General features: G+C 46.1%; 1 protein-coding gene and 1 long non-coding RNA gene across 5 annotated transcripts in view; both read left to right on the forward strand.

Moving 5' to 3' along the window:
• Window positions 1-3,236: 3,236 nt before the first annotated feature.
• Wwox (WW domain containing oxidoreductase) overlaps window positions 3,237-27,566 on the forward strand; it is an 881,439-nt gene continuing 857,109 nt past the window's right edge. For 2 of the 4 annotated variants that reach the window (XM_071604445.1, XM_071604446.1), the window contains exons 1-4: window positions 3,237-3,582; window positions 9,663-9,727; window positions 10,587-10,644; window positions 14,150-14,328. In XM_071604445.1, the coding sequence (XP_071460546.1) occupies window positions 3,476-3,582; window positions 9,663-9,727; window positions 10,587-10,644; window positions 14,150-14,328 (409 nt within the window). In that variant the 5' untranslated portion in view covers window positions 3,237-3,475. The remainder of the gene's footprint in view (window positions 3,583-9,662; window positions 9,728-10,586; window positions 10,645-14,149; window positions 14,329-27,566) is intronic. The other 2 variants (XM_027932969.2, XM_027932967.2) reach the window with 2 other exon arrangements.
• LOC114090749 (uncharacterized) lies at window positions 14,365-21,113 on the forward strand. The gene is made up of 2 exons (XR_003582414.2): window positions 14,365-17,404; window positions 17,537-21,113. It is a non-coding gene; the product is annotated as an uncharacterized lncRNA (long non-coding RNA).

Genomic DNA, 27,566 nt, shown 5'->3' on the forward strand with positions numbered 1-27,566 from the left:
AGTAGTCTGGGGCTGGTGGCTGGAGTGGTGGGGACATGATGCCCCAGACCATGGAAGTGGGGTGGGGTAGAGGAAATAGAGTTAGCTGGAAAGAGGGACTAACCGTGAAGGAGGCCCTTAAACACAGAGCTACGCCCCCAGCCCGTTTTATTTTTTATTTTGAGACAGGGTCTCAATAAGTTGCTTAGGGACTCACTAAGTTGCTGCGGTTGGCTTTGAACTTGTGATTCTCCTGCCTCAGCCTCCCAAGCTGCTGGGATTACAGGCGTGCACCACTGCTCCTGGCTAGAAACTGTAATTCTAAATCTAAGAAGCGCCATGAGCACCCTCAGTTTTACTCCCCAGGCCTGTTTTCCTCCAGACACAAGTTCTTAATAGATGCATGAATTTTAGAGTATCATGAGTCTATATGATTAACGCCTACACACGTTGCTAGCTTATGTGACACATTTTCTTTAGTCTAAATAAAGCCAAGGGAAAATATTGTTAGACACTTACTTACGAGCGTATTCCAAATGCTTTCTGTTGACTGGGTGATGACCATCTGGAGATCCTAAAAGAACCGGATCTCCTTAAGCTACCCTGGGCTCCATAGTGAAGACTGCTGAGCTCACCAGCCTGAGGGCACCTCCCCATACCTCCCATGCTCACTGTTTACAAATTCTGAACAAATCTCCTTGCTTTCCTAATTAATCTTTGTGCCTGTTTTGATGCATCCTGAAGTTCATTTCTGGGGTATAAGTCAAGAACCTGCCAGGGCTGAGTTGAAATCCCCTTCTCCCTTCTGGGGGACCTCCTCAGACCCCTATTTGGTGACAAAACCACAAGAGAAAAAAATCATAGACCTGTTCTTGGGTTTCCAGTTCAGTTCTTGTAAATTCTGACCATCAACCCTTGTTCTGAATCAGTGTCTTCTCCTTGGAATCAGATGAGCCTGACTAAAACAGTGTGTTGAACTGAAGCCAAAGACTAGAAATCCTGAAATCTGCAGGTTTCAGTAGATCTGTGGTTCTTAACTGGGTCCAAATTGGCAACTTCTGGAGGTATTTTTGATGTCACAACTGGGATGTGGGATGCTGCTGGCATCTAGTGGGTGGAGGTATAAAAATTCTGCTAGACACCTCACAGTGCACAGACAGTCCCCAAGAAACTCTGGCATCAATGACAGGAGAAGCCCTGCAGGGAACTGATCATGATAACAGGGGACAACAGAGGGTTGACCCTGAAGTTTAGAATTCTTCCAGAGAGACCACTACCCATTTTGGAGGACATCATATGGGATTATCCATTGCCCAGTCACAGTGATACCGATGACAAGTACTGCTTCCCCACATGTTGAAGTTTGAACATTAGAGGAGCACGCTGAGGCAAGCATATAAAGCTTGGAGGCCATAGCTGGTATCCTGGTATCCCAAGAAGTAAAGTGTTCTGCCCTTTTTATATGTCCTAGGCTTCCTTTGTCCCCCTGCCTTTCCCCATTATCTTTCTCCTTCCTGCTTATGTGACTAGGCCCAGGAATGCCCCATGGGGTGGCCAAAAGGTGGGAAACAGGTGGGCTGAAGGGGGAAGGGCAGGATGGTACAGCCCAGGACACATTAATTAACAACTTTATAGCTCCCTATAGGGAGGGAAAATTCCTGGGACAGATTATCCTGTTAACAGGTTGGAGCAGGGTCTTGTTCTTGATAAGGGTGGCAGAAGGGCTCTCAAGGAATTAACGTTTCAATCCCTTAGGGGACAGTTTCCTATTTGCCGGGATTACTCAAAATTGGCCTCCTTGATCCAACCTGACTCGATGTACCCATCTACGCTGACTGCCTGTCTAATTCTGGCTTCAACAGGAAAGTGGTGCCAGCAGGGGCTCTGACCTGTGCAACCCAAGAGCAATCTAAGAAGTCACTGCTTGAACAGAGACCACAGATGGTTGGGGAAACTGAGACTAATCAATTTAAGTATATCCTTTCACCTCTCTGCAATCAGGGGACTTTGTGAGCCAATTTTCTATTCATAGCAAAGGATTAAATGGTCTTAGGTGACAGGTGAAAGGGACTGACTAGAGGTAAGCCGAGGAGCAGCAGATGTAAATTGAGAAAATTCATGTGATGATAAGTTCAAGCTGGGACAGCAAGCCTGGTCACACTAAAAGGTGCTTTCAATACTTTAGCTTTTGGCTGAGCCTGTTCAGGAAAGTGTGTCTCCCTCAAGAGTATGCCAACTAGGACTCTTACAGTAAGAATCAATATTAGGACTGGAACATAAAAAGCAACATTGTTGAAGGTCAAGTTGAAGATATGCTCTTGGTTTTCAGTACAGGACATTTATAGATAGTATGCTCACCAGGTGTTCAGAGATGACATAAGGCAGTCTGCTTCATAAATTTGGAAATTTTGCTTTTAATTAGTTCAATTCACAGAGGGCTAAATCTAAAAATCACATTTTCATTTGTTAATTTAATAAACCTAGCATTTGTCCAAGTGGTAGTGAATAAAGGAAGCATAAGATGTGGTGCTCTGTCAGATTAGTTGCAAGTTTACAGATAAGTAACTAACTGGAATGTAGCAATGGGGTCTGAACTTCCCGGAATTACCTGATTCTGTTCTTCCGTGGTCCTTTGGGTAGTTACTTATCCTTCTGAAGTGAGTCCACGTCACAGAGGTGTCGGATATGTGCAAGAGAGAGCCTATGAATTCCTGGCCACCATGCCACCATCCCTTAATGGATCCATAAACGTTACCGATTATTATCAACAGAAGCACACTATGGATGGAAAGTTCTTCTGCAGGACTAGGGAATTAGGAGGCGTGAGAATTTGTAATTTAAATTTTCCAAGTTTATAATGCTACTTTTCTATGCACAGCAAAATTTGTGAATCAGCCCGAATGAGGGCAGTTGGATGGTTTTTAGTCAGGAATGTTTACTCTTCCTGAGGCCTTAAAATAAGGAGGGGCTGGAGTCCAGGACTTCCCTATTAGAATCCTTCTTTTCTGCTCCACTTTCTATTCCGGTTGGGCCTAAACTACATTTCCCAGGATGCGCAATTGCTGGGGCTCCTGCAGGATTGGCTAGAACCACGCGGAAGTGGTTACAGGTCGCCCAGCAACGGGCGGAGTCCTGAACCGTGACTGGATGAGCACGCCCCTTCCTTGCCTCCCGCAGAGCGAAGAAACTCCGCCCCGTCTCTGAACTACGCAGCCTTCTCCGGGCTTTACTTCTAGCCGAGATGCAGCGCAGTCTCCTTCACGCTTTCTCTGGTGGTCTTCCTAGGCTCCTCCCCTTTTATTTCGGGAGCTGCAAAACCCAGGAGACTGGATTACATTTACGGATCAGGCTGTGCGGCTCTGGGCTGCGCGGTGCGCAGGCGCGAGCGGTCGGGCCCCGGCGCGCGCGGCGCTCGGTTGAAGCGGGAGTGAGTTCCTGGGAGAGGAGACCGGCGGCGCGCGAGCGGGACAGCGGGCGAGCGCTTCCTCTATCCGCCATGGCAGCCCTGCGCTATGCGGGCCTGGACGACACGGACAGCGAGGATGAGCTGCCCCCGGGCTGGGAAGAGAGAACCACCAAGGACGGCTGGGTTTACTATGCCAAGTAAGGGGGCCGCAATGGGGCCGCTGGGCCTGGGACGCACCTGGATGGGTCGCACCTGGAACCCTACGGCCTCGCGCTCGGGGGGGCTGCGCCTCCCGACATGGCGAGGGCGGTGCTAATTGACAGCGATTGTCAGAGGCTGGAGGGTCCCCCAGAAGGAGCCTGCCCCTTTGTGGGCTCTGGGTCAAGCGGGGTCACCTGGCAGCGGCTAGGCGCGCCCTCTGCTGTTCAGGAGGCAGCACTGCACGGTGCGGTGATGACAGTTTCCCCAGAGAGAAAGGAATTTTAAAATATGCACAAGCCCAGCTCTCTCCTTGGGGGTTTGAAGGCCTAGGAGTATGTATTTTCCTACAAACAAATGCTGTATGTAACTTCATTATTGGGTACCCTAGTAGACCCTTTTTCCATCACTGTGTGACTTTGAATCATTGTAAGAACTCAGCTTGTTTTCTCATCTGTAAAATGGATTGATAGAAGGGCCCTTTGAGGCAGTGTGCATAAAACACCTAATGTTCAGTCACTTACTCTTTTAGATGTGTTGGGAGCCACAGCTATCTCTGTCTTTTCAGCCTGATGTGTCTTAAATGTCTTAAATGAAGACATTAGATCTCTGTGGAGAACCTGTTGCTTCAGACTCTCCACTTGGGGAGTCTATTTTTTTTTTTTTAAGTTTTCCAGATAAGTGGATTATTATCTGTCTTTTAGAAACAAATTAGTATGAACACTGTAATTTTCATTTAAGATAAAATTTTTTTCTTGGGTCCCCCACCTCCCCAAATTGAGTTAATTAGTTTGGGCCCTCCCTTCTCCCCAAATGTAGGTTGATAGGTAGGCTGAAATATTTTTGGTGATTCTGATCTACCCAAGGCCCAAAGTTGTGACTGCTGCAGTTATGGTGGCCAGGTAGAAAGAAAGAAAGAAAACAAACAAACAAAACAAAACAAAAAAACTCCAAAAAAAAAAAAAAAAACCTCTGGTGATCTTATAGAGATTCTATGTGTCAGGCCTCAAGCTCGGGCACTATGATAGTAAGACTTGGTTATTTTTTTTTTTTTTCAGGGGGAGGGTGGGAGAGGGTACTGAGGATTGAATCTGGAGGCTACATCCTTAGCCCTTTTTGTTATTTTGAGACAGGGTCTCACTGAATTGCCCAAGCTGGCTTCAAACTTGTGATCTTCCTGTTTCAGCCTCCCAAGGAGCTGGGGTTACAGGTATATGCCAGTGTGCACAACCCAGTTGTCATCAGCTGTGCTCAGTGTTATTGAATAGACTGACATGTTAGTCCGAACACCGTGCGTGTGCTGAGTGGCAGCCTGTCTACAATGAGAGGCAAGTTGGTAGGTGGGGGCACGTTAGGGAGGCATCCTAGGACCCAGAAGAAGAAGGTGGATGAAGTGGGCAGGAGGGCAGCCAGGGCAGAGACAGTGCGTGGAGACCACAGGCCACGCCTGAGCAGGTGTGTTTACACTGAGGCAGGGAGGAAAGACCCAGGTGAGGGAGGCCCTTCTGCACCTTGCTGAGGAGATGGGGCTCTGTTGCCAGGCTCAGGTCCACTGCAGGTTTGGAGCCAAGACACCACTTTCGGATTGTGTCTTTAGAAGAATTGAGGCTTGGGAGAATGAAAGGGACAATTCTAGCCGCAGAGAATGCTTCAGCAGTGTAGGAGGCCTGGCCCCTGAGCCTGAGGATGTGTGCACTGTGCTCCTCTCCTCCCTCAGAGCTGAGCCTAAATGTCACTCACTGCCCCAGAGACCTTCCCTGCCTGGGTGCCCCACCCCTGCACCCATCTCTTTGGGGATCTGCTTCTGGGTCCTCAGTGTCATTTGCAGGTTTCTTCCTGTTTGTGCTCTGTGTCCCTCTGCAGTGCAGGCCTCGCTTGTCTACTAGTCTCCCCAGCACCCAGTACCCAGAAGCTGTAGGGCAACAGAAGCACGTGGAATGAATAGTGAAGGTTAACTAGGGACCCGTGGGCAGCTGGCGTACTAGACCCCGAGGCACAGATGCCCTGACCTGCTCCTGGCTTTCTGAGACCTCTTCTGCCTCCCTCCTCTGCCTCCCTCCTCTGCCTTCCTCCTCTGTTCTCATCTGGCCACGTTCCCCTGCTGCTTCTCAAGTTAGGGCCTAGGGCCTTCCTTCTCAGGCTGGTTCTGCCTCCCCACCTACTTTACTTCATGTGGCTTGGCTTTCCCCAACTGCTTCCTTCCTGGGGACTCGTGTGTATGACTGGCGTAAGTCCTTCCTCTGACCTGCAGCAGTGTCTTTGGTCTCACTCTAGCCTGTCTGGCCCCACTATTACCATGACTCTGGGGACCAGGCTGGCTGGTGTCTCTGCTGACCCTCCCTCCAGTTCTGCAGGCCCTTTGTTCTTTGGCTCATAGGCTGACAGATCCTTCTAACTGTTCGTAATTCAGCCACCCTCTTGATCTCTCCTGACCTGCAGGCCCCCTGGCCTTGCTTTTCCCTCATAACTCTGGAAGTGACACTTGTCTTCTCTTGGGAGTTTGGCAAACTTTGCTAACAGGCTCTCAAACCACCCTTCAATTTATTCCTTTTTCCAGATATTCTTTCTCCACTGCAGCAAGGTCATGCCCAAGGACAGAGATTGTAGGGTCTTGGGGTCTTTGGCTGTGGCTGTGGCTCAGTGGCAGAGCACTTGCCTCGCACACGTGGGCCTTGGGTTTGATCCTCAGCACCAGTAAAAATAAATAAATAAAAATAAATATATTGTGTCCATTAAAAAAAAAATAGACCCTAGGGTCTGTGGAATTTCCCTTTTGTAGCTGCAGCACTGTCCAGTTACGTGGGTGCCCCTGGGCCAGTGTGTCCCCACAGTGCACTTGAAGACCTCAGAGGCACAGGTCACATGGCTCCAAAGCCTACCAACCTGGGGGTGGGGTGGGTGGGGTCCTCTAGGACGACCCACTACTGAAGGCTGACCTCAACTGCAGAGCTGGCAAACCTACACCCTCCCCCAGCATCTCAGAGCAGCCCCTCTGGGAGATGGGGTAGGAGGGACAAAGACTCAGTGTCCTGTCTGTCACTGTAGTTGCTAGGGCCTTCCTGAGTCTTCCTCCCCGTCCCCTTTTCCTATGAAGCCTGGAGAGATGGCCAGCTCCCCCAGGAGATGGTACCCCTGTGCCCAGGGTGGCTGTCCTCACGGTCCACTCCAGGTCTCTGTGCTAACTTCAACTCTGCTTTCACAGCTGACGCTTTAGAAGAGCACACTTAGAAGTGGAATTCACTTAATGTGATATAAATTTAATTTTGATCCCTTGGTTTAAGTTAAGATTACTGTTAATTATCTCTTTAAATGACAGAAAGCTTCCTGAAAGGAAAAACGGAGGGCTTCTGTTTAAGGGGAATAAGATAACACTTGGGGGACATGTGTCGTGATTTTCTTTTCATTAAAAAGTCATTTAAGGTCATAATTAAAAAGAATACTTTTAATTAATTTTCGTATATAAGCATTTACTTAAGCTAATCCTTGTGTTGGAAGGCGCGGTCCTTGGCTGGGCATGTTAACTCATGAGTTCTGTGTAACCCGGGCAGCGCTGCTCTTCCTGTCCCCGTGGCACCGATGAGGAAGTCAAGGCACAGGGAGCTGGAGAGCTGCTCCAAGGCATGTGGGTGGGAAAAGCAGGACAGGTGGCCTTCAGGCTGCAGCACCTTCCCTCCCAGGCCTGTCGTCTCCACTCAGGCCTGGACTCTCCACCAGGGACAGTTGTGTCCTGCCCTAGACGATGGGCAATGTCTGGGGACACTTTCTTTTGCCACAGCTGTGGGGACTGGTGTATGGGCACCTAGTGAGTAGAGGCCAGGGATGCACAGGACGGACCCCACCAAGGAATCACCTGGTCCCAGACGTCAGTAGTGCTGAGGGTCAGAAACCTTGGTTTGAACAGTTTCTGTCACCGTCAAGAACACAGATTGACAGTTTCTTCTGTTTTTAAAATGTTTTTCAGAGTATATAAAAAAAAGTTCTGAGTGAGTCTGTGTCTGCTCTGGAAAGTCTGTAATCGTCGTGTGTCTGCACTTGGGCCTGCTGTGGGGCAGCAGGGCTGTGCGGGCCAGGGGCGCTCTGGCTTGCCTGCTCCCGGGCCTGGTGTTCTGCTGTTAGGGGTCATCTTCTTGCTTTGTCGTTTGCAGTGCTGGGAATAACTGAACCCAGGAACCCTTTACCACTGAGCCACATCCCGGGACCTTTACTGCAGTTTTTAGAATTTAGAGACAGGTTCTCACTAAATTGCCCAGGCTGGCTTTGATCTTGTGGTCCTCCTCCTGGGCCTCCCAAGTCTCTGAGGTTACAGATGTGTGCCACTGCACCTGGCTAGAAGTCACTTTCTTGAGTGCAGACTTCTTGGGAACTAGACTGCAAGCTCATCTGATGTGGGCCCAGGAGACCAAGATGACTTTGCACTTCAAGCCAAAGACCACATCTCTTACCTTGAAGAAGTGCTCGCCTGGTGAAGTGAGGAGCAGGGGTGTTGGGTGCTGCTCCGTGTTCGGCTTAGCCAGTGACCACCCTTCAGTTGGCAAGGATGAGCAGGAGTGGCTTTACTGCTGCTCCCCCTGGGCCGAGAGGAGTGGGTGGGTTATGCTTTGGAGGGAGTCGGAGCTTCTGTTTTGTGATCGGATTTGGCTGTGGCTGACGTGGAGGGGGTTACCTTCACCACTGACACTGCTTGCTTGTACGGTGATGTGATCAGGCTCCAGCCCTGTCCAGGATGCATCCAGGATGCGTGCCTCACCTTGCCAGCGGCTCAGGGAGGCAGGCGTGGAGGAGCCCCACATGGCTGACCACAGCCAGTCCTGGTCATTCTGCCTGGGGGTCCTGGATCCCTCCCCTGGGGCAGAGGCCCAGCTGCTAGGAATTTGTAAAAATGACTACAAATGAAAAGACAGCCCTTGCTTGTGACTTGCAAAATTTTCCAGAAAGTTCATGCTCTATACTTATTTTCTTCAACATAAGGAAGATGTGTCCACGTTTTATTGTCTGGGTGTCAGTGATTAACACTGTTTTATATTTTGCAAGAATATGTGGCCTTTTAGGAAGTCCACTTTCTTAGCCTTCGAGTGCCTCCCACCACCTCTGGCTGTGTCCCTTGTGAAGTGGCTTGTGTTCCTGGATGCCTTGTCACCTGATGACAGATGTTGCTAGCTATTGGCCCACTTGTGTTATTTATTTATTTATTTTGTTGTATGTTTATTTTATTTGTTTATTTGTATGTGGTGCTGAGAATCGAGCAAGCTAGGCAAGCGCTCTGCCACTGAGCCCTAGCCTCAGCTGTTTTATTTATGATTATATGTTGTTCTGAGATAATGTGCAAAGTTTGGTGTGGGAATCAGGCCAGTTTGTATAATTGGTTTGTTTAGAATAATGGCTTGCAATTTTGAGAACTTCTTATATGCCAGGTACTATGTAAAACTCCTTTATATGCAGTGTCCTCAGAGCGGCCCCCTGGGATCAGTACTAGAATTGTTTCCATTTTGCAGATGAGAAAATGGAGGTAAGAGGTAGAATAACTTGACCAAAGGTGCGCACTAGGTGCCTGTGGGGCCAGTTCACTGCATTCTCAACTGCCTCTCGGGACATTTAGGAATAGCTGTTAATGAAACACTTGAAAGTTTTATCTGTGGAAAGAATGCACATTTTAAGAAGATTAGCATATTCAATTATATTAAAATATCCACATTATAAATTAGACATTATGACTTTTATTATTATATCCTGGACTAAAACTAAAAGAAATACAAAACGGAACTCTTCTCTGGATATTCTGGGTGATTTGTAGAGCTTTCTGAAGTTGCCCCCCAGCTGATGGCCTGGTCCTCCTCCTTCTCCTCCTCTCCTCTACCCCCACCTGGCCTAGAAGGTGACTCAGAACATTCCTGCAGGATTGCTTCTGCAGCCAGGAATGCAAGCTGTAAGATTTATGTTCTGCTTGTTTCTTTTCTGAGAGTTTGTTTTCATTACTCTTGAGAGGGGGTTATCTGGGAGAGAACAATTTTAATACAATTTATTATTGCTTAGAAATGTTAATTTTTGTTTATAGTATTGTGGATTTTTTTTTTTTTAACAGTCACACTGAGGAGAAGACTCAATGGGAGCATCCGAAAACTGGAAAAAGAAAACGAGTAGCAGGAGGTTTGTATGTTGTTGCCAAAGGAGAGAATCTTGTATTTGAAACATTAATTATGTTGGGAAAATGTCATGGACAGCGTGGTCACAGGTTGCTGTGTCATTTGGGGAAGGCTGTGGTGGAGAACCATTAAGGAACTAGATGACTCTACTCTGAGAGCCTGTGGCATTTGGCAGAAGGAGGTAATAAGGTCTGGGGTGGAGGAGATGATTTCTTACTGCTCTTAAACAAAAAAGTATTAAAATGATTGGGGCCTTTGGCTCATGGCTTATTAGGTTTTCCAAAGCTGCACTGTTGGTAAAATAGCTCTTGGTTTATACTATGTAATTAAGCATATCAGTACTTTATGGAATTCCATAAAGATCACCATGATTTTTGGATGCTTGGAATAGACATATAAGAATGAAAAAAAAAAAAAAGAAGAAGAAAAAGAAGCATAAGAAGGTCCTTGCTCTTAGGTAATTAGGGTCCAGCTGAGGCAATGACAGGAAGTCAGAGCTGCCCTGTGACCTCACACGAGGCAGCGGGCATAGCGGACAGTGGTGTTGGGTGCCTGCCGCGCCCACTGAGGCATCTCTGAGCTTACTCAAGGGGGAGTTCACACTGATCCAAGCAACGGGGAAGATTCCCCTAAATCAGGCCTGGACAGAGCATTTTAGAATGATTGAGAATGAAACAAGAGGCAGATGTGTGGGATGCAGCTGGGGCCGCGGGCCTTCTGCAGCTGCTTGGAGCAGCGGCTGCCTGTCCGGAGGGGTGGGCTTAGGGGCAGGGCTGGTGGGCACGGCACCTCCTCCTCCTGAGCTGGGGAAGGGGCTTCAGGTCCCATGGCACTCACAGACCTGTCCGTCTTTCCTGTTTCAGATTTGCCATATGGATGGGAACAAGAAACCGATGAGAACGGACAAGTGTTTTTTGTTGAGTAAGTGTGTACATAGAAACTATTGTTGGCTGCTTTACTTTTTAATAGGAATTTTTAATTATAAAAGTAATACACATTGACCTTAGAAAAATCTGCAGTGGTATGTACCTGTAATCATAGCAGCAGGAGTAACGACTTTGAATAGTTCTGGGATCATTCTTCCACCTCCTTCCAGTCTGTTTGCCTGTGCTTTCTTCACCTAGGAAATGCACCAAGTGAAGGGTTTAATAACCTGCTTTTTCCACATAACATATTATGATCTTTTTCTCATATCCTTATATATTTTTAAAGAGAATATTTTATGGCTCTAGAGTATTATTTTGTACACATATACTCTAATTTGATCAAATTGTCCATTGGGCATTGATGTTAAATTTCTATTATTAGGAATCTATAATTATTTTTTAAGTATCCTTATCTGTAACCCTTTTCACATCTCTCTCTTTAAATTTGAACAGTGAACAATGGTAACCACCTGTCTGGCACACCCCTGAGTGAGGTGTATCTCTCATCATCTGTATTTCTATATCTGTACTCTCAGCCCCTGTAGTTAAGAGGGTATTATGGTTTGGATGTGAGGTGTCCCCCAAAAGCTCACATGTAAGCAATTGCAAGAAGATTCAGAGAAGAAATGATTGGGTTGTGAGAGCCTTAACCAAATCAGTGAGTTAAACCCGTGATAGGGATTAACTGGTGGTAATTTAAGTGGTAGGGTGTGGCTGGAGGAGGTGGGAATTGGGTGTGGCTTTGGGGTATATATTTGTATCTAGTGAGTGGAGTCTCTGCTTCCTGATCACCATATAAGCTACTTCTTTCTGCCGCACTCTTCCTCTATGATGTTCTGCCTCACCTCAAGTCCTGAGAAATGGAGCTGGCCTTCTATGGACTAAGACCTCTGAAACCCTGAGCCCTCCTCTTCAATTGTATTGGTCAGGACCTTTAGTCACAGCAGTAAAAAAGTTAACTAAGACAGAGGGGGTGTTTCCTGACTGTCAATGTTTAATGTTCAAGGTTGTGCATTTGCCAGATTAGAATAGGTTGGTTAACAGATTGATTTAAGCAGGAATTTTTTTTTTTTTTTTTTTTTTAGTCAGGGATTGAAACCAGGGCCTTGTGTGTACTGGGCAAGGGCTCTACCCTGAGCCACACCTGCACAGGAATAATAGTTGTTTTTAGGAGCTATGTGTGTAACACAAATACTCTGGGGTCAGCTGGGCCTGCTCTTCGTATGTGAGTCTGCCTTGTGGATTGCAGGTAATCTTCCTTTCCCAATCACACCTGGAATAAAGCATCTACAGTTTCTATTTTCACTTTTTTTAAAGTTGACCAAAAACTTACTTTTCAGAAATTCTGAATGCTGCATCTTTTCTGGAATTTCATGGCCTATTTCTAGTGTTTCCACTGTATCTGACTGAACCAAAGCCTCTTCTTAGCTACCTGCCTTTGAGGCTCTCCCAGGCACTCAGCCAGATCTTCATAGTTACAGGGGCACTTTGTTTTCATCTCTCATTATCAGTTTGTGTTATAATAGTTCATTAGGTAACGTAATTATAGTAACAAGTGGCATAAGTGGTTTTTGAACAAATACGTGAACTTTTGGTGCATTGCCAGAATTGGGAGCAAATGGGCCATGGCTTGCTCAAGGGGTCTCTGAGCTGCACAGACACCCCCCGAGAGGCGCTGACAAGCTGGGCAGGCGGGATGTTGATGCCTGTTAGTTTATAAAAGACTTCTTCCTTCTTGACTTATTAGTCTTTTTCCTCAACAAATGAAGCATACCAACCCTTTGGTTGTATGTTGCAATTTTTTTTTCCAAATTTTTCTTTTAACTTTGTTGGCTTTTAAAAAATTAATGGTGGAGGTTTTTAAATGTTATGTAGTTTCTGCCTTTACATGTGTGCTGGGAGAGTTATTTCCCTTAAATTGTTTAATTGTAAGTGACCTGGGGCAGCGTTTCCTAAGCATAGTTCCTGGATCAGCAGCATCAGCGTCTCCTGGGAACTTCCCTTAACCCGATTCCAGCTCTGGGGGTGGGTTTGGCGACCTGTGCTTTAATGAGTTCTCCAAGGGTAGCTTGAGAGCCATTGGTCTACTCCAGAGAGGGGACTTTCTCCCTTTCTGAAACAGGCCAGATAATGTTTTAGGCTTTGGGGATCATATGGTTTGTGTTGGAGTTTTTCAGCTCTGCCATTATAATGCTGAAGGAGCCATAGAGGATATAAAATTGATGGTCATTGCTGTGTTCCAATAAAACTTTATTTATAATAACAAGTGGTGGGCTGTATTGCCATCTGTTATTCTACTCCAGAAGAGTGGTGGCCTTTGAAGGCAGGCTGGACCTTGACTCCCTGGTTTGTCAACTCACATCTGTGAGCTGTTGCTGTGGAGTGCTGTTTGTGTTTAGCAATCAGCTCTTCAGTGGAAGGAAACGAAAGCACAGGTTTGTTTCTGTGGTGCAAATGCTTTGACCATAGCCAATTTCAGGCTACCAAGGTGAGGTCACTTAGGAGCTGGGAGGATGCACATTTGGCTCTGCTAAGCCAGCATGTGTCACTCCCTCATCGCGCAGCACCATAGTCTATGTGTAACCCTGGACTCACTGTGCTCACCTGACAGGCTGTGGTTATAATAAGGGTCACATTCCTGGGTTGATGGGTATAAACTTTAAATTAAGAAATGTGTTTTATTTATTTCTGGGGCTGTGGATTGAACCTAGGGCCTCATACATGCTAGGCAAGCACTCTACCACTGAGCTATATCCCCAACCCTCAACCATGTAATTTTATACACCCAAATACATTTTATATCATGAAATTTTAGATATTTCTGGAGAGTTTATAATAGTTTTTAAGATAGTTTTGTGCTGTTTTGAGGTCTTTATCTTAAATCCCAAGAGTACATTTAAAATGTAAAAAATAAATTCTATTACAAGGAGCGACTTACTAATCCATATTTACCAATATATTTTAATATTATATAAATTTTAGATAACTCCAGATCAAAAGCAGCATACTTATAGGAGGCCTGGGTGTGGTCTTAAGATAAAAACCTTTAGAATTTCATTAGTTGGTCAGTTTCATATTTAGTATTAAGAATTTTTATCAATTTGAGTTTTCTACTTATCTGCTTTTGAGGCCCTTGCTCAGGGCAAAGAGATTTAATTGAAATCCATGGACAAGAGTGACTGACAGATCTCATGGCCACATGTACTTGAATGAAGCCAAACCCCAGATCTGTCTAGTGACTCCTTTGAGATGCAGGGTATGAGGTGTGGGCACTGTGCTTTGTAGTGTGCTCTGCAGCTCAGAAGGAAGGGCTTCGGTGAGCCTCTTTCCAGCCTACGCTGTAATCCTTCCAGAGACCAGGAGAGGTTCAACAGACCCTGGTGTTTTTCGGGCTAAGGATGAGCCTTTTGGTCCGTGAGTGGTGGGTTCGCCTTGATTGAGAGATTATTTTACACTAACGAGTGCTCACTGTGGTGCTTGCTGCTTCCTGTTCTTTGCAGCCATATAAATAAAAGAACCACCTACTTGGACCCCAGGCTGGCGTTCACCGTGGATGATAATCCCACGAAGCCGACCAGCAGACAGCGGTACGACGGCAGCACCACGGCCATGGAGATCCTGCAGGGCCGTGACTTCAGCGGCAAGGTGGTTGTGGTGACGGGAGCCAACTCAGGAATAGGTAGGCTGTCAGCGTCCGTCATCCTGTTTGTTTAGTGTCTGTGACTGCTATGATGAAATCCACTTAAATCTAACTATAATGAAAACTTTATGGTGGTTCTCTATTTTTAAAGTCTGTTCATAGCGTTTCAGCTGCTGTTTCATTAAAATCACGGCCTTTTGAAACCCCAGCGCCCCACGACAGCTGTGTGAGGCGGCCTGGGGAGTTCTGATAGCTGAATAATCAGTAAAAGACAGGAGCTATTGGTACTGAGGGCTTAGGGACAGCAGGCTGTGTCTAGGAGTCTGTGACCTGGTCTGTGTGGTGTGTGACATATTCCAATTACCTGAGTTGTTCAAACCAACATTTTCTGGTAATGGGATATGGGAAGGGACAAGAGGGGCAGCACATGGCTTCAGAACAAAGGTCCTGCAGGTCTCCACTGGTCACTAGGGCTATCGTTTTCCTCTGGGAATAGATCTTATTTCTTTCTAAAACTGGAGAATTCATCCTGTCTTCACCTCAGAATTAACCCCTTGACTTCTGGCCTTAGGCCCAGTGGCCACTGTGTGGAGGGCAGGCCAAGAGGGTGACCTTCCCTTGGCGTCAGGGCAAAGCAGATGCTTGGCCATCCTTCTTGGTAGGGTTTTGTTTCATTTTGGTCCATTTGTACCCATTCTGGATTAGTAAAAGTCAGCCACTCTGAGGAGAGTTTACATCTTCAGATTTGTCTATAGATACAGAAAGTGGGTCGCCTTGGGCTGTCTTCCCTCAGGTCCTCTCCAGCCCCCTGAGGCCCCCATGGTGGCCTCCGTTCTGGGCTTAGATCTCCATCTCTCTCCTTTCTAATTTTGAATGACATCTTTGACACTCCAGAAACATTCCCCAGCACCTTCAGGGCAAGGAGGGAAATGCATTCTCAGAGGGTCAGTGAGGCTGTGGACCTGGGAGAGGTTCTGACTGCGCCTGTCTGCTAAGGGAAAGAGGCAAGTGGAGTTTTTAAAAAAAAAAAAATTGAAAGGGATCTATGGACAATCAACTCTTAAGATCTCATCCTGGACTCAGAATTTGTCTAGCTATTTTATCAACCTTACATCGGGGTAAATTCTGTAGCATCATCACCGATGTCAAAACTGGTGGTGTGATACTAAAAATAGGAGCTGGGTCCTGGTGTCCAAGAAGCAGTATGTTGTGTTGATCGTGTTGACTGCTGTTATGTTGTGGACCCGTGCAGTGTCGAATAACTTAAAAAAAGATTTAAGGACTCAGTAAAATACCTTTGTATTGACCAGAAGATTAACAGAAACACCTCATTCCTTTAATCTTAGCTGGACAGATTTTCTTCCATCAGCGAGACGTGTATGAGTGTTGATTTTCTGTGGAGTGTTTAGCCTGCCCCACCTGACGTTAGAGAACAGACCGGGTGTGATCCATGCATTCCCAAAGATCTGTGACACCAGGCCCTGGCCTTGTCACGCAGGACCCAGAGCTGACTTGGAACATTAAAGGAGGGGACAGGGAGGGTCTGAACCTGCACAGCCCTCCGAGCTCTGGAGCAAGCTCAAGGCCTCTGTGCCTCTTCCCAGCTCCACTTCCTAAACACTTCCTCCCTTTGTCTTCAGTTCATTCTGTGGATGCTGAGGCAGGTGTCCTTGGCTGGGTGGGGTGGCAGTCATGAGCTTGGGACAGGCCAGAGGTGTGGAAGGTCCTGGGGAGACCAGCCTTTTCTGCCCCTTGCCCCTGGCTCTTCCTCAGCCCCACCTTCCTTCCGTGTGGCCCTCACCTGCTCCTTCCCTTCTCCTCCCCTTGGGTCAGCATCAGCCTGGGTGAGGGCCATGGATATTTATTCTTAATTTTGAAATAATAGTATTTCAAATTCTAGGCAATCGAGGACTTGCAAATCACTTTCCCCTGAAGCAGTGGCGTCAGGCTTAAAGAAGAGGCTGCCAGTAGAGAGGCCCTGGCTTCCTGTCATGACTGAACTGGCTTTTATGTCCTGCGTGGTTGCCTGAAAGTGCCTTTGCCTGAGCAGGCTGTGGCTTCTAGATAAAGCTCTTCCTTCTACTGAGCTGTGCAATCTTCCAGGTTATGAGTTGTCATTGCTACTTCATTTCTTCCCAATTCAGATGAGATAGCCGTGTGCAGAGTGTGTTGCTTGGTTCCCAAGACATCTGGGCGTTCCAGCCGCCTCTGTTCAGGTGTTGGTGGGGTACTAGCCTGCCTTCCCCGGGGCCACCAAGGGCAATCACTCTAGAGGAGCAGCTGAGTGGCCTTGGGAACGCCTGTCTCTGACACAGTGTGGGCTGGAGCAGCAGTGACAGTACTTATTTGGAGACTGGCGACTCCACGGCTGAACACATGGTCGCCTGCTTGGCCTGACAGTCTGCTTTGCAAATCTGGCGTTCCCAGCAGTTTCTTTTACAGACTTCCCAGGAGGCGCCGTGCTGTGGAATGTGGGGCTGCTGTTGGTGAGGATCCTGGGTGTGGAGGGCACCTCGCTCCCTGTGGGGTTATACTGGGGTCTTCTGCCCTTGAAGTGGCTTTTAAGCAATTTGTCTTATTGACGCTGCCCTTCCCCTGGCTGTGAGTGATATGGAACTATTGTGAATTTTGATATTTGATATCTCCAAAGCAATTGAAGACATTCTTACTCAATTCAGCTGAAAAAGATTAGGTTCATTCTGGAAGAGAGGAAGATTTGGGAGAAATGTCGGAAACAGTGTGGGTTCATGGAGTCCTTGTTTAGCTTGTCACTGGATTGTACCTCCATTGGCTGGATTCAGCCATCTAGATTGGGGGTGGGCAAACTACGGCCCCTGGGCTAAATCTGTCCCAAAGCTGGCCTGCTACTTGACTTTATAAATAAAGTTTTATTGGAACACAGCCATGCCCATTTAGTGTGTCACCAGCAGGGTTGAGTAACTACAGCACAGATCATATGGCCCTTTGTAGAGAAGGTTTGGTGGTAACCTGTATTCGATGGCCCAGCCCCTCTCAAAGAAGAGCTGCCTAAGTGTCCCGTAAATTGGCCTCATGAGACGAAGTTTGGATCAGTGGATACTCCACCCCTCAAGAGGATGGTGGCAGCACATGGCAGGTAGCTGAGGACATCCCACTAAATCCCACGTCCCTTGCCCCAGGCTCTCCCTTTTTATAGGTAGCTGCAAGGATTCAGATGTTGTCTCCTCAGAAACTAACACTCTTCTCTCCTTGACCTTTGTTTAACCAGCTTTATGAACCCGAAGAACTTTGTAGATTGAGAGCTGTAGCTTGTGGACCTCTCCCTGGAGATCAGCATCTCAGTTTCCAGGGGCGACATCTCTTCACCAGAGCTCCTGGTAGCAGATCAAGAGGCCCGGAGCCCCACAGTCCCACCGCCACCCAGTCGAGGCGAGGGAGCTCCCTGCCGTCGGTGGCAGCGTAGACTGAGCAGGAGGGTCTCCCTGAAGTTAGCCATGGTGGCTCTGATGTCATAAAGTCAAATGGAAATGGCTTCGACATGGTGACCACTGCACACAGTGCTGCGGAGACTCAGGAGAGGGAGTGTCCTAGGCTAGGGAGTGTCCACAGAAACTTGCTTCTGGACTCGGCCTGTGAGCTGATTCGGCCCTGGGCACATGGTCGTGTGCAGTGGCCCCGGAGTCTGCAGGCTCCTGTGGTGCAGGTTTGTCGCATGCCTAGACCTGGGGTAGCAGCTGGTTCATGGTCTCCTGTGAGGGCTGCACTTGAAACCCTGCAGACTGAAGCCATGAGTAGGCAGGTTATTATCATCGTATTTGTGGAGAAACAGCCAGGGCTTTGTCAAACATCCAGTTACAACGATGAATAAGTACCAGCGAATTAGATTCTCCAGTCTAACCTCACGGTCATGGAGATCCAACTTTCTTCTTGTTGCCACCTGAAACCAGTGGTGCTCAAATTTGAGTTTTAAATTCCTCTCTGAATTTAGTCAGGATAAAAAGTTTCTTTTACCTTTTGAACCTTTATAATGTTGGACTGTATCAAATGTTGTGGCTTTAAATCTGAAATAGCCTGGCCTGGTTTTGAGTTTTGAGCCAGAGGACCCATTAATAAAACCAAAATTGTTTTACCCCAGAACAAACATGAGCTGGCCACTCGGTGTGCTAGTGCACTTCAGGGCTGATGCCCTCGCCTGCTGGTGGTGTTTGTGTTATGCTGCCACCTCCCTGAGGCTATCCCAGGAGTCTCTCTTTCTCACACACATATCAAAATTTACACACTTTGAGTTATTAAAAAAAATACTTTTGCTTATGATGTTGAAGTCACCCCTAAATTTGTTCTCCTTAAGCAAAATGAAGGTATTCGATTTTCTTTCAGGGAATCCCTAAGTGTTAGTATTTTGTAATTTTATGTTAACCCGTTTCTAAAATGTTGGGGTTTTACTCCTAAATTATGAGCTGAAATTATGGCATGAAGCGTGATTGCCACACTTTTATCCTATAGATCATCATCATGAAAAGTCCATATCTGGTGTAAATTCTCCCTTCCTGCATGACATAAGAAAATCACTCTCTCTTTAGGTAGAGAAGGGTGTTTGTCCTTAAGGTTTTAAAGCCACACTCCCCAGCCCCGCACTCTGTACACTGTCTTCCTTTATAGGCCACATCTTTGTTTTCTTTTTCCATAACTAAGTGTTACTTAGTTTTCATGCCTAAACTGTGCCATTTGCTCCCCTGTCCCTCCCTAAGTTATTGTAACAGATCCATGAACCCCAGGCTCTGGGCTCACTTACATTTGGTCATCTTCCTGGACAAAACATGTCTTGTGAGGTCAGGGCACTGTTGGTTTCCTACCCACTTTGTTGACAAGGCCTGCGCCACTGGGATCTTGGCATTCTTTTAAGAACATGCTCTTTAAGTAGAGGAAGAAATTCCAAAATAACCAAAGTGACCTTTTGGGGATTAATTAAAGATATTCATGACAGTTATGCTGTTATGCTAAAATATACCCATGTATCAATTATAAGTAAAATGAATGAAATTTTTTTTCATTCTGAGAAACTGTTGAAAGTTTTGAAAATATTGGGAGATGTCCTTAGATGGCATTATGTAAAATTGACAATTAGTCCCTTAATTAGTGCCTTATGCACTAAAGAACCTTTTTTTTTTGGAGACAGGGTCTCATTAATTGCAGCTCCTGGGCTCAGCCTCCCCAGTAACTGGGACCACAGGCTCAGGCCTGCTCCTGTTTACATTTATGTTCTTAGACACTGAACCTACATGGAAACCACATGCTCATAGTGTTGAGAACTCCTCCTCTGGAGCAGGGGACAGTTGAAGACATTTGCTGATGTGCATCTCATCCTTTGCTGACCCCATGTTAAACCCCAGGAGGTGTGTACGTGTGGGTGTGTGGGTATGCCGGGCTTATCACCCGCTGTGTGCACTCACACACACCCCTCCGTGTCCACGCGCACACCTGCTTAGACCTTAGCTGAAACAGTTGTCACAGGAGGTTATCAGCTGAATTCTGTATTTGCACATAGGTTTGGATTTTGACCTTTCATAGTGTCAGCATAACAGATGAGGGTTGCAGAAGCCACTGTTCAGTGAGAAAATGGTTTGAACTCATGATTTAAAGAGAATATTTTACAATATTATCGACCCCAATTGAGGGTTTGTAACTTATGTAAATTTAAAAATTGTTTTCAAAAATCTGAGACAGTTTATCTCTTGCTTCTGCATAATACAATGACATAGTAAGAATTGTAATGAAAGTATTGTATGCGTTTCCTATAATTAACCTAAAAGCACAAATGTGAATTTATATTTTAAATTTTCTCCACTAGAGGGCTCTGTTGCCCTTCCATAAGATTAAACAAAAGAGGCAGCTTCTCCATCTAGTTTTCTCCCTCTGGCCGGTCTTGCTTTCATTTTTGTTAAATAATGCCTTTTCCTCTCCTAACATATCTTTTAGGTCTTGTACTTCTCAGCAATAGAGTTCAAGCTGAAGACGGTTATTAATGTCTCTGTTTCTTTTCCTCTCTTTCTGCTTTGCGTTTTTGTTTTGTTTGTATGGGATGCCAAGGATGAGGAGAGCCAGTTAATAAAGAGGCCCATTGTATTCAGGGAGCAGCTCCTTCTGCCAAATGACACAAGGGCATGTGTTTTGTGACATTATTGGTTTTGAGTGTGCTGGCCTATCAATAATGTGATTTCTTTTTTTCTAAGTGGTAATTGTGATATTTAAATATTAGTGCCTCTGTTTAAAGCTCATTTAGAATGCCTTAGTGACCTTATATTTTCCCTAAGAACGTCGTCTCCCTTGCCGCTGTCACCAGCTCTACGTAGGCTTATGTAATGATTTTAATTAGATTGTTTATTAGCAATACATTCTTGTACTAAAAGAAAATGTATCCTTTTGGGCTCAGCATCTGCTTTTTAAGCTAGAGGCCACATTAAGCCAGATACATAATACAGAGCAGATAGCCAGTGCTCCCGAGTCCTGCGGGCACTGCTGGTTTTGGCTCCGTAACTAAAGCTCCAGGCAGCCCAGCAGTTGCATTCTGCAGCTGTCAAACAGAAATTTGGCCCAGAAGAAAACAGTTTGGCTTTATAAACTGCTTATTTTCAAATTCCAAATGGGAACAAAACGAATACACTATATTACATATTTTTACTTATATTATTTTTCTTTCTCAACAACTTTTTCTCTTTTTAAAATGTGAGCACCTGGAAACTTTGTGAACATATGTCTGTATCATCACGAAACTATTCCACTAAAGCTGTTTGGTCATTCATGTACAAATGTGTTCATTATTTATCAAATAAAATGTTAAAACTGGAGGCTGTTTGGGGAATCATTGCGGATTGTACAATGCAGGTGACGTTGACAGTTGTTCAGCCCTTGACCTCCCTTCTTGGGTACGATGAGGCCTGTGTCCCTCTTGCACTGGGCAGCATTCGCAGAGTGGCCAGATGTGAATCCTCTACCTTCTTAAAAGCAGCATTTGGGTCCATCAGAGGGCTTCTTGCAAAGATCCAAGTTAAGGTGCCCATGGACTGGCCAGGAAGCACATTCCTATAGTTGGAGGTTGTTGCCTAAGTCATTCCCGCTTTAGTCCATAAGAGCACGTTTCATGAAGTGCTGGTCTTGGGCTACACAAACCTAACTCGGGATACCTAGGAGGTACCAAGTTGTGGAACATGGTTTTAATCTGAGGGTCTCAAAACTTTGAGTGTTTGTCTCAGGCTGTGCTTGGTGGGCTTTTTTTTTTTTTTTTTTTTTTCATCTTTGGGATGCTTCATATTAGAAATGGGATCAGACAGAGTTGCCCCTACAGCAAATCAAGATCTCGCTAGACTCCAAAAAGAGACTTAAGATGGTGTGTGTATGCAGCAGGTCCAGAGAGAGGGAGCATGAGATTGGGGTGGGATTTGTATTCTATTCTCTGCTATATCTCTCTAGGCCCTGTGATCAGCTGAGTGGAATGAGTTCTTTTGTTTAACCAAATTATTTCATTGAGAGAAACAAAATCAGTCAATCTCTCGTATGGATATATACAGAGTGAAGTTAAACCTAAAAAATTAAAAAAAAAAAAAAAAAAAACCCCAAAACTAATCTTTACTGCTAAAATGTACTTGTTTGTTGCAGATTAGTGTTTGTTGATTATTATTGTGTTATGTTGATAGCCTTTCACAATTTAAGAGGATTCTGTGCAAGACACCTGTTTTGGAATGATGTGGAGATGAAAGAACAGAGAGGTGAGGTAGATTGCCTGACTCACGCAGCCCTCCAGGGTGCCTGCAGGACTGCAGCAGAGGGCTTCTCACTTCCTGCCTGGGGTCCCACCCAGTGTTCTCGCCCCCTCCATGTTCCGAGGAATAGTAGCACAGTTCTCGCAGAACTCTTCCCAGTCAGCTTGTGAAGTCTGTGAACCTGAGTCTGGAATCAGATTTTTTTTCAGCAAATCCATTTGGGCTGGGCGAGGCACCTGGAGGGCTTGTCGCACGTGCCCAGACCACACGTCGATCCTGGGTTAGTACGTCCACGCTTTCTTTGTGGAATTCTCCTTTGGTGTCCTGAGTGCAAAACAGGTTTTGGGAGAGAATTCTGGGGGAATGGGAGCTGGCATTGGTCAAGCTTGTATTTATGCCCAGTAAGGTAAATTAGCTTTGTGTGAGTTCTCATTAAATGATTTTAAAATTATTTAAATGTTTTTAAGCATGTGTTCCTTATGAAAAATTTAGAAAATGCAGACTAGAAAAAATATCACCCCAAATCCTCACCAGCCAGAAGTTTACAGTTAAGATGGATCATCTGTGAATCCCAGCCTTGGTTCCTTCCCCTTTTTCCTTTAGTGAGTTTCCAGTTAGCTGGTGGTGGCCTTTCCTCTTGCTGTCAGTGTCCCACATCCCGAATGGTTGCATAGTATTCCACCATATGGTTCCAGCTAGTCCTCCAGAGTGGCACATTTGGGTGGATTCCAGCTTTTTAATAGCTGCGGAATGCAGATGCACATTTTGTAATTAAATGTTTGTGCCCATCTGTGAGTATTCTATAGTTTTATTTTGTGGAAGTAGAATTGCTGAACCCAGAGAGTTGCTCCTGAACCTTAATATCTTGATTTGTTTTGTCAAACAGAACTCAGAGTGTTGTACCAGTTTGATCGCCCAGCACCCTGTGTCCCAGCCAATCTTGGGAATTAACGTTTGTTAAAAAGTATCTATTAGGGAGCTGGGGTTGTAGCTCAGTGGTGGAGTGCCTGCTTGGCATATGTGAGGCACTGGGTTTGATCCTCAGCACCACATATAAATAAATAAAATAAAGATATTATGCCCATATACAACTAAAAATTATTTTTTTTAAAAAAAGTATCCATTGAATTTGCACATCTCTTATTATTAGTAAGATTGAGCGGCTCTTCCAGTTTACCTCCACCTTTTCCTCCCATATGTTTACTTTTTACTGAATTTATTAATGTCACAGAATTCCTGCACTGCCGGAGAATCCAAAGATGGAAATGGTATAATGGAAGACCTCATCCACCCATCACGCAGCCTATTAAAACTTGGTTCAGGTGCATTTTTGTAATTTCACAATCTTTTCAAAAATCGTAAGAGTTGGAATTTAGGTCTGCTGCAGGCCTCCCAATTTCCAGCACAGAATGTCATTAAATAAAACCTTATAGTCACCTCAGTTCATGTCAATAACATAACCCAACAAAATTTGGAGAAATGCATACTTGGCTCAAGGTCCAAGAAAACGCTTGTTAAGGTTTTTGGTTTCCAAACGAAGCCTTCGTTTTATCCAAGAATCCCTCGTATTTCTTGTTGAGTCGTCCTCCTCCCCTGCTGGCTCAGCTACCCACCTAATGCATCAGAAGGCTGGCGTCCCACCTGCCACCTCACATACAGACACTCCTGCCCGGAAGTGGGGGGCAGGTCCTGTCAGGAGGTAGGGTACCCTCCTAGGAGTCTGATCCCTGCACTGACATGTCCATGGGACTGAACCCCCACAGAAATGCCCCAACCCAGGGTGGTTGGTTTTCCTCACCCAGGCGCTTCATACCCCCCAGAAGCACGTCCACATCTCTTGCCTTTGGCAAAGGGGGTTCATACAGAGAAACCCAGACGTGTCAGGCGGTCACACAACACTGTGGAACATTTCTACTGAATCAGCGACACAAAACTGGAAAATAATTACTGTCTCATTAGCTGGAAAGAAACTTTTCAGTAATCTTGAGGAGCTTCCTTGAGTCCCTTTTAAGGACTAAATGCTACTGCATAGCTTAAGCTGTAATTATTGAAAACAGAAGTGTCATGATGGCACGGTCTTTCACCGGCCTTCCACATGAACAACGAAGACGTACCAAACGTAGATAACAGGTTCAGCGGAGGACAGTGTATTTTTAGGATGTCAAACCCCATAAAGTTTCGCCCATTTGCGTTTATTCTTCTGTGACTTGCCTTTTCGTTATGTGTGTGACAATTGGATATGTATTGATTGCTCATTCCAGGCAGGCAGTATAGTTTAATTTTCAAAATGTCTCTTTCTTTTAGAAGTTAATTTATCTCCAAGTGTCTATTCCTTTAAGTACATATTGCATCCCATAACCGAGAGGAACTTCATAAAGAGTTGGCCCCACTTGCCGGCGTGACCCCTCCCAGGCCTGTGCCTCCCCTGTCAGGCCAGAGACAGCTCCACAGGGCACTGCTGCTTCAGTACCCCTGGGGAAGGAGGTGCCACCCAGGAAACCCAGACTTGCCAAAGGCCAGCTTCCCACGGTAGCTGAGCCCCAAGGGAACACAATAGGCAAGGTTTGATTTTGGGGTTGAGGGCTTCTTCCAGCTCTGTGTTAATGGTGGTGACTCCACTTCAGAGTTCTGGTTTGATGAGCCTGGCTCCCAGGTGGTGTGATCATGCCATGGCTGAATATAGCTAGGCTGACAGCCAGCTTGATGGGGGGCAGGTTTCTGTCTGGAGAGGTGCAAGAGAAGAATTCTGACTCAGGAAGTGGCCGAGCGTGACCTAGTTTCCACCCTGTGCTAACTATGCCTCACCTGAGGGCCTGGGCCAGGTTGCTTTCCTTCCCTGGGCTCCTGTTCCATGCCCGTGTCACACAGACGAGATTCCTTCTTTGCAAAGTTGTTAAGATGGAGCTCCGGGTGCCTGGGGAAGTTTCTGCCTGTTCATCTCTGCAGGCGCTTACTGTAGCCATTTCTGGAATGGGAGGCGAGGGGATCCAGTTACTCCCAAAATTAGTTTGGAGTTTTCCAAACTTCCTGGTTCTTGGACCCTCTTTGTCCTCGAGTGACTTTTTTAAATAACAGTTTTAGGCATCGACTTGCGTTTGGTGTGAAAGGAAAAAACTTAGTTATTTTTTGGTTGGTTGGAGGTCAGATAATCCTTTTGTCCAGAAAAAAAGAAGTGGGAAAATAAAAGAAAAAAAAAAAAAGCAAAAGTTACTCTTGTTGTAGTCAGGGAACTATGGGGAGGGGAGAAAACTGTTCTCTTCTTGAAAGGACTGCATCAAAGCAACGTGGCTGAGTTTGGCACCTGAGCCCCTTGTTCACTTGAGTTTGTCATGGGTTGTAGGACTGCCTGGTGTGTTAAGTAGAGATGTCCAAAGTTGCTGTCCCATTTCCTTGATCATATCAAGAATGAATCAGTGTTTGAGTATAAGCATCAGCCCTTAGAAAGGTGTGGCACCTTCCCTGGAGACTTACGGAACATAGGAAGAGACAGATGGTCGTTCACTGCTGTGTGACCTAAGGCGCGTCACTATTGTGAGCCTTCCTTTCCTCATTTGTGAAATCAAGAGACTATAACTTCTCTGTCACCGTTTTGTGGGGATCACATAATATTTGGAAATGGCAGCAATGGAGAATGCTTTATGAATTTAAGATTGCTTGCAGTTGGGAAAAATAACCTCACAGTTGTAATAAAGGGAACATCGGGGTTGGAAGAAGATGGAGGAAGAGTAATTTAATTCCTTAATGATGGAATAAAATAGGCACGCTTCATTTTTTCTTTTCTCTTTTTGGTTTGGGTATGCTGAGAGGTTTCTGCAAGTTCTTCAGTGTTCAGAAAGGGAACCAGATGTCAAATAACAGACTTGTGCATTGCGCAGCTAATTTGGTGGCAACGATCAGAGAGTTGCAGTGAGTGCTGTCCCCACTAGTCGATGGGCTGTGACTCCAGCCAGATATCTGGCAGCAGAAATTTGATGTAATAAGAGGGATTTTCGTGCAGACGGGGAAACTTCCTGGATGTGATGGTGTTGAGGTGTCGTGGGTGGAAATGTTGCCGGGTCTTGGTCGTATGGTTCCCTCCCAGTTGCCTTAAGTGTCACCCACCCTGGTCCTTGTCTTTGCCAACAATTCAGATATACATGCAGAATTCAGACGTGAACTTGGTGCTGTTTGCTGACATGACCTTCAAAAAATTGCTGGCCCCATCTTGATTCTGGAAACTATTTTCCCCATGATCCCATGAAGCCATCTCTTTCAAATGTAGAGTCTTCTCTGTCAGCAACTGGGGCTTTAAGGATGAGCTCTGCAAAGTTTCTGTGTCACTCAATAGATGGTCTCTGACTGCCTTTGGTTTTACTGTAAGTGGCTGTGGCTTCTACATTCAGCAGCTGGGGTTGAGAAGCTCCTATCAGCCGAGAGATCATCAATGCATTCCAAATGGCATTCCAAAAAAAAAAAAGAAGAAAAAAATACCATTACAACTTTATCTGTTGGCAAAGGCCGTTTCAGTTCTCAGTTCCTGTACAGTTACCAGATGGAGTGCTTGACAAGGTGGGAGCCCTGTCACAGATCCACACGGGGAACAGCTCAGTCAGGGAGCGGAGTCAGAGTTTTGGCAGGGGACGCTGTCCTTTCAGCCAGAAAGCTGGCTTGGGCTCTGTCGGCCTGTGTGCACAAGGGCCTTTCTTCCTACCAAGCTGAGCAACGACTTCTTTTCTTGCAGGCCTGGTCAGGGAGGGATCCCCAGGAGGAAGCCAGTCCTGTTGGCCTGTGGGCACATCTCCTGGCACTTGGTCTTGGACTTTGAGTGACACTCCTGTGTTTTTGCAGAGTGCACTGTTGGGGAGTTGTGTTGGTTACCTTTCGCTGCTGTGGAAGATCCCCCACAAACTTGGTGGCTTAAAGTGGCACAGATTTACTCTCTTACAGTCCTGGAGGCCAGGAGCTGGAAATCTGTCTCACTGGGATGATGACAGGAGGCCTCAAGGCTGGCTCCTTTTGGAAGCTCCTGGCCAGCGGGAGGGGTCCACAGCTTCCAGCGGCCGCCCATGCTCCTTAGCTTGAGGCCTCATCCTCCCCACTACGAGTGTCACTCCATCACATCACCTCCTCTCATGTGGCCCCCTCTCCTGCTGCTGTCTCCCCCTGATGCACTCAGGGCCCACCTGATCTAGGACCATCTCCCCTTTTTAAGATCTTTAAGCTGGGCACAGTGGCACATGCCTGTAGTCTCAGCTACTTGGGAGGCTGAGGCAGGAGGATTGCAAGTTCAAGACCAGCTTGGGCAGTTTGGTGAGACCCTGTCTCAAAAAAAAAAAAAAAAAAAAAAAAAAAAGAAAGAAAAATAGTGGGTAAATGTAGCTCAGCGGTGGAGCATCCATGAGTTCAATCCTCAGCACCCCATGACCCTCCACAAAAAGATCTTTAATTTAATTGCAACTGCAGAATCGCTTTGCCGTGTGGGTATAGATATCCACAGGGATATGGATGTGGGTATTATGGGGAAGGGCTGTTACTCTGCCTAGGACAGAAGGCTGGTAGGTG

The sequence above is a fragment of the Marmota flaviventris genome, chromosome 18 (assembly GCF_047511675.1).
Source record: "Marmota flaviventris isolate mMarFla1 chromosome 18, mMarFla1.hap1, whole genome shotgun sequence".
Taxonomy (NCBI): Eukaryota; Metazoa; Chordata; class Mammalia; order Rodentia; family Sciuridae; genus Marmota; species Marmota flaviventris.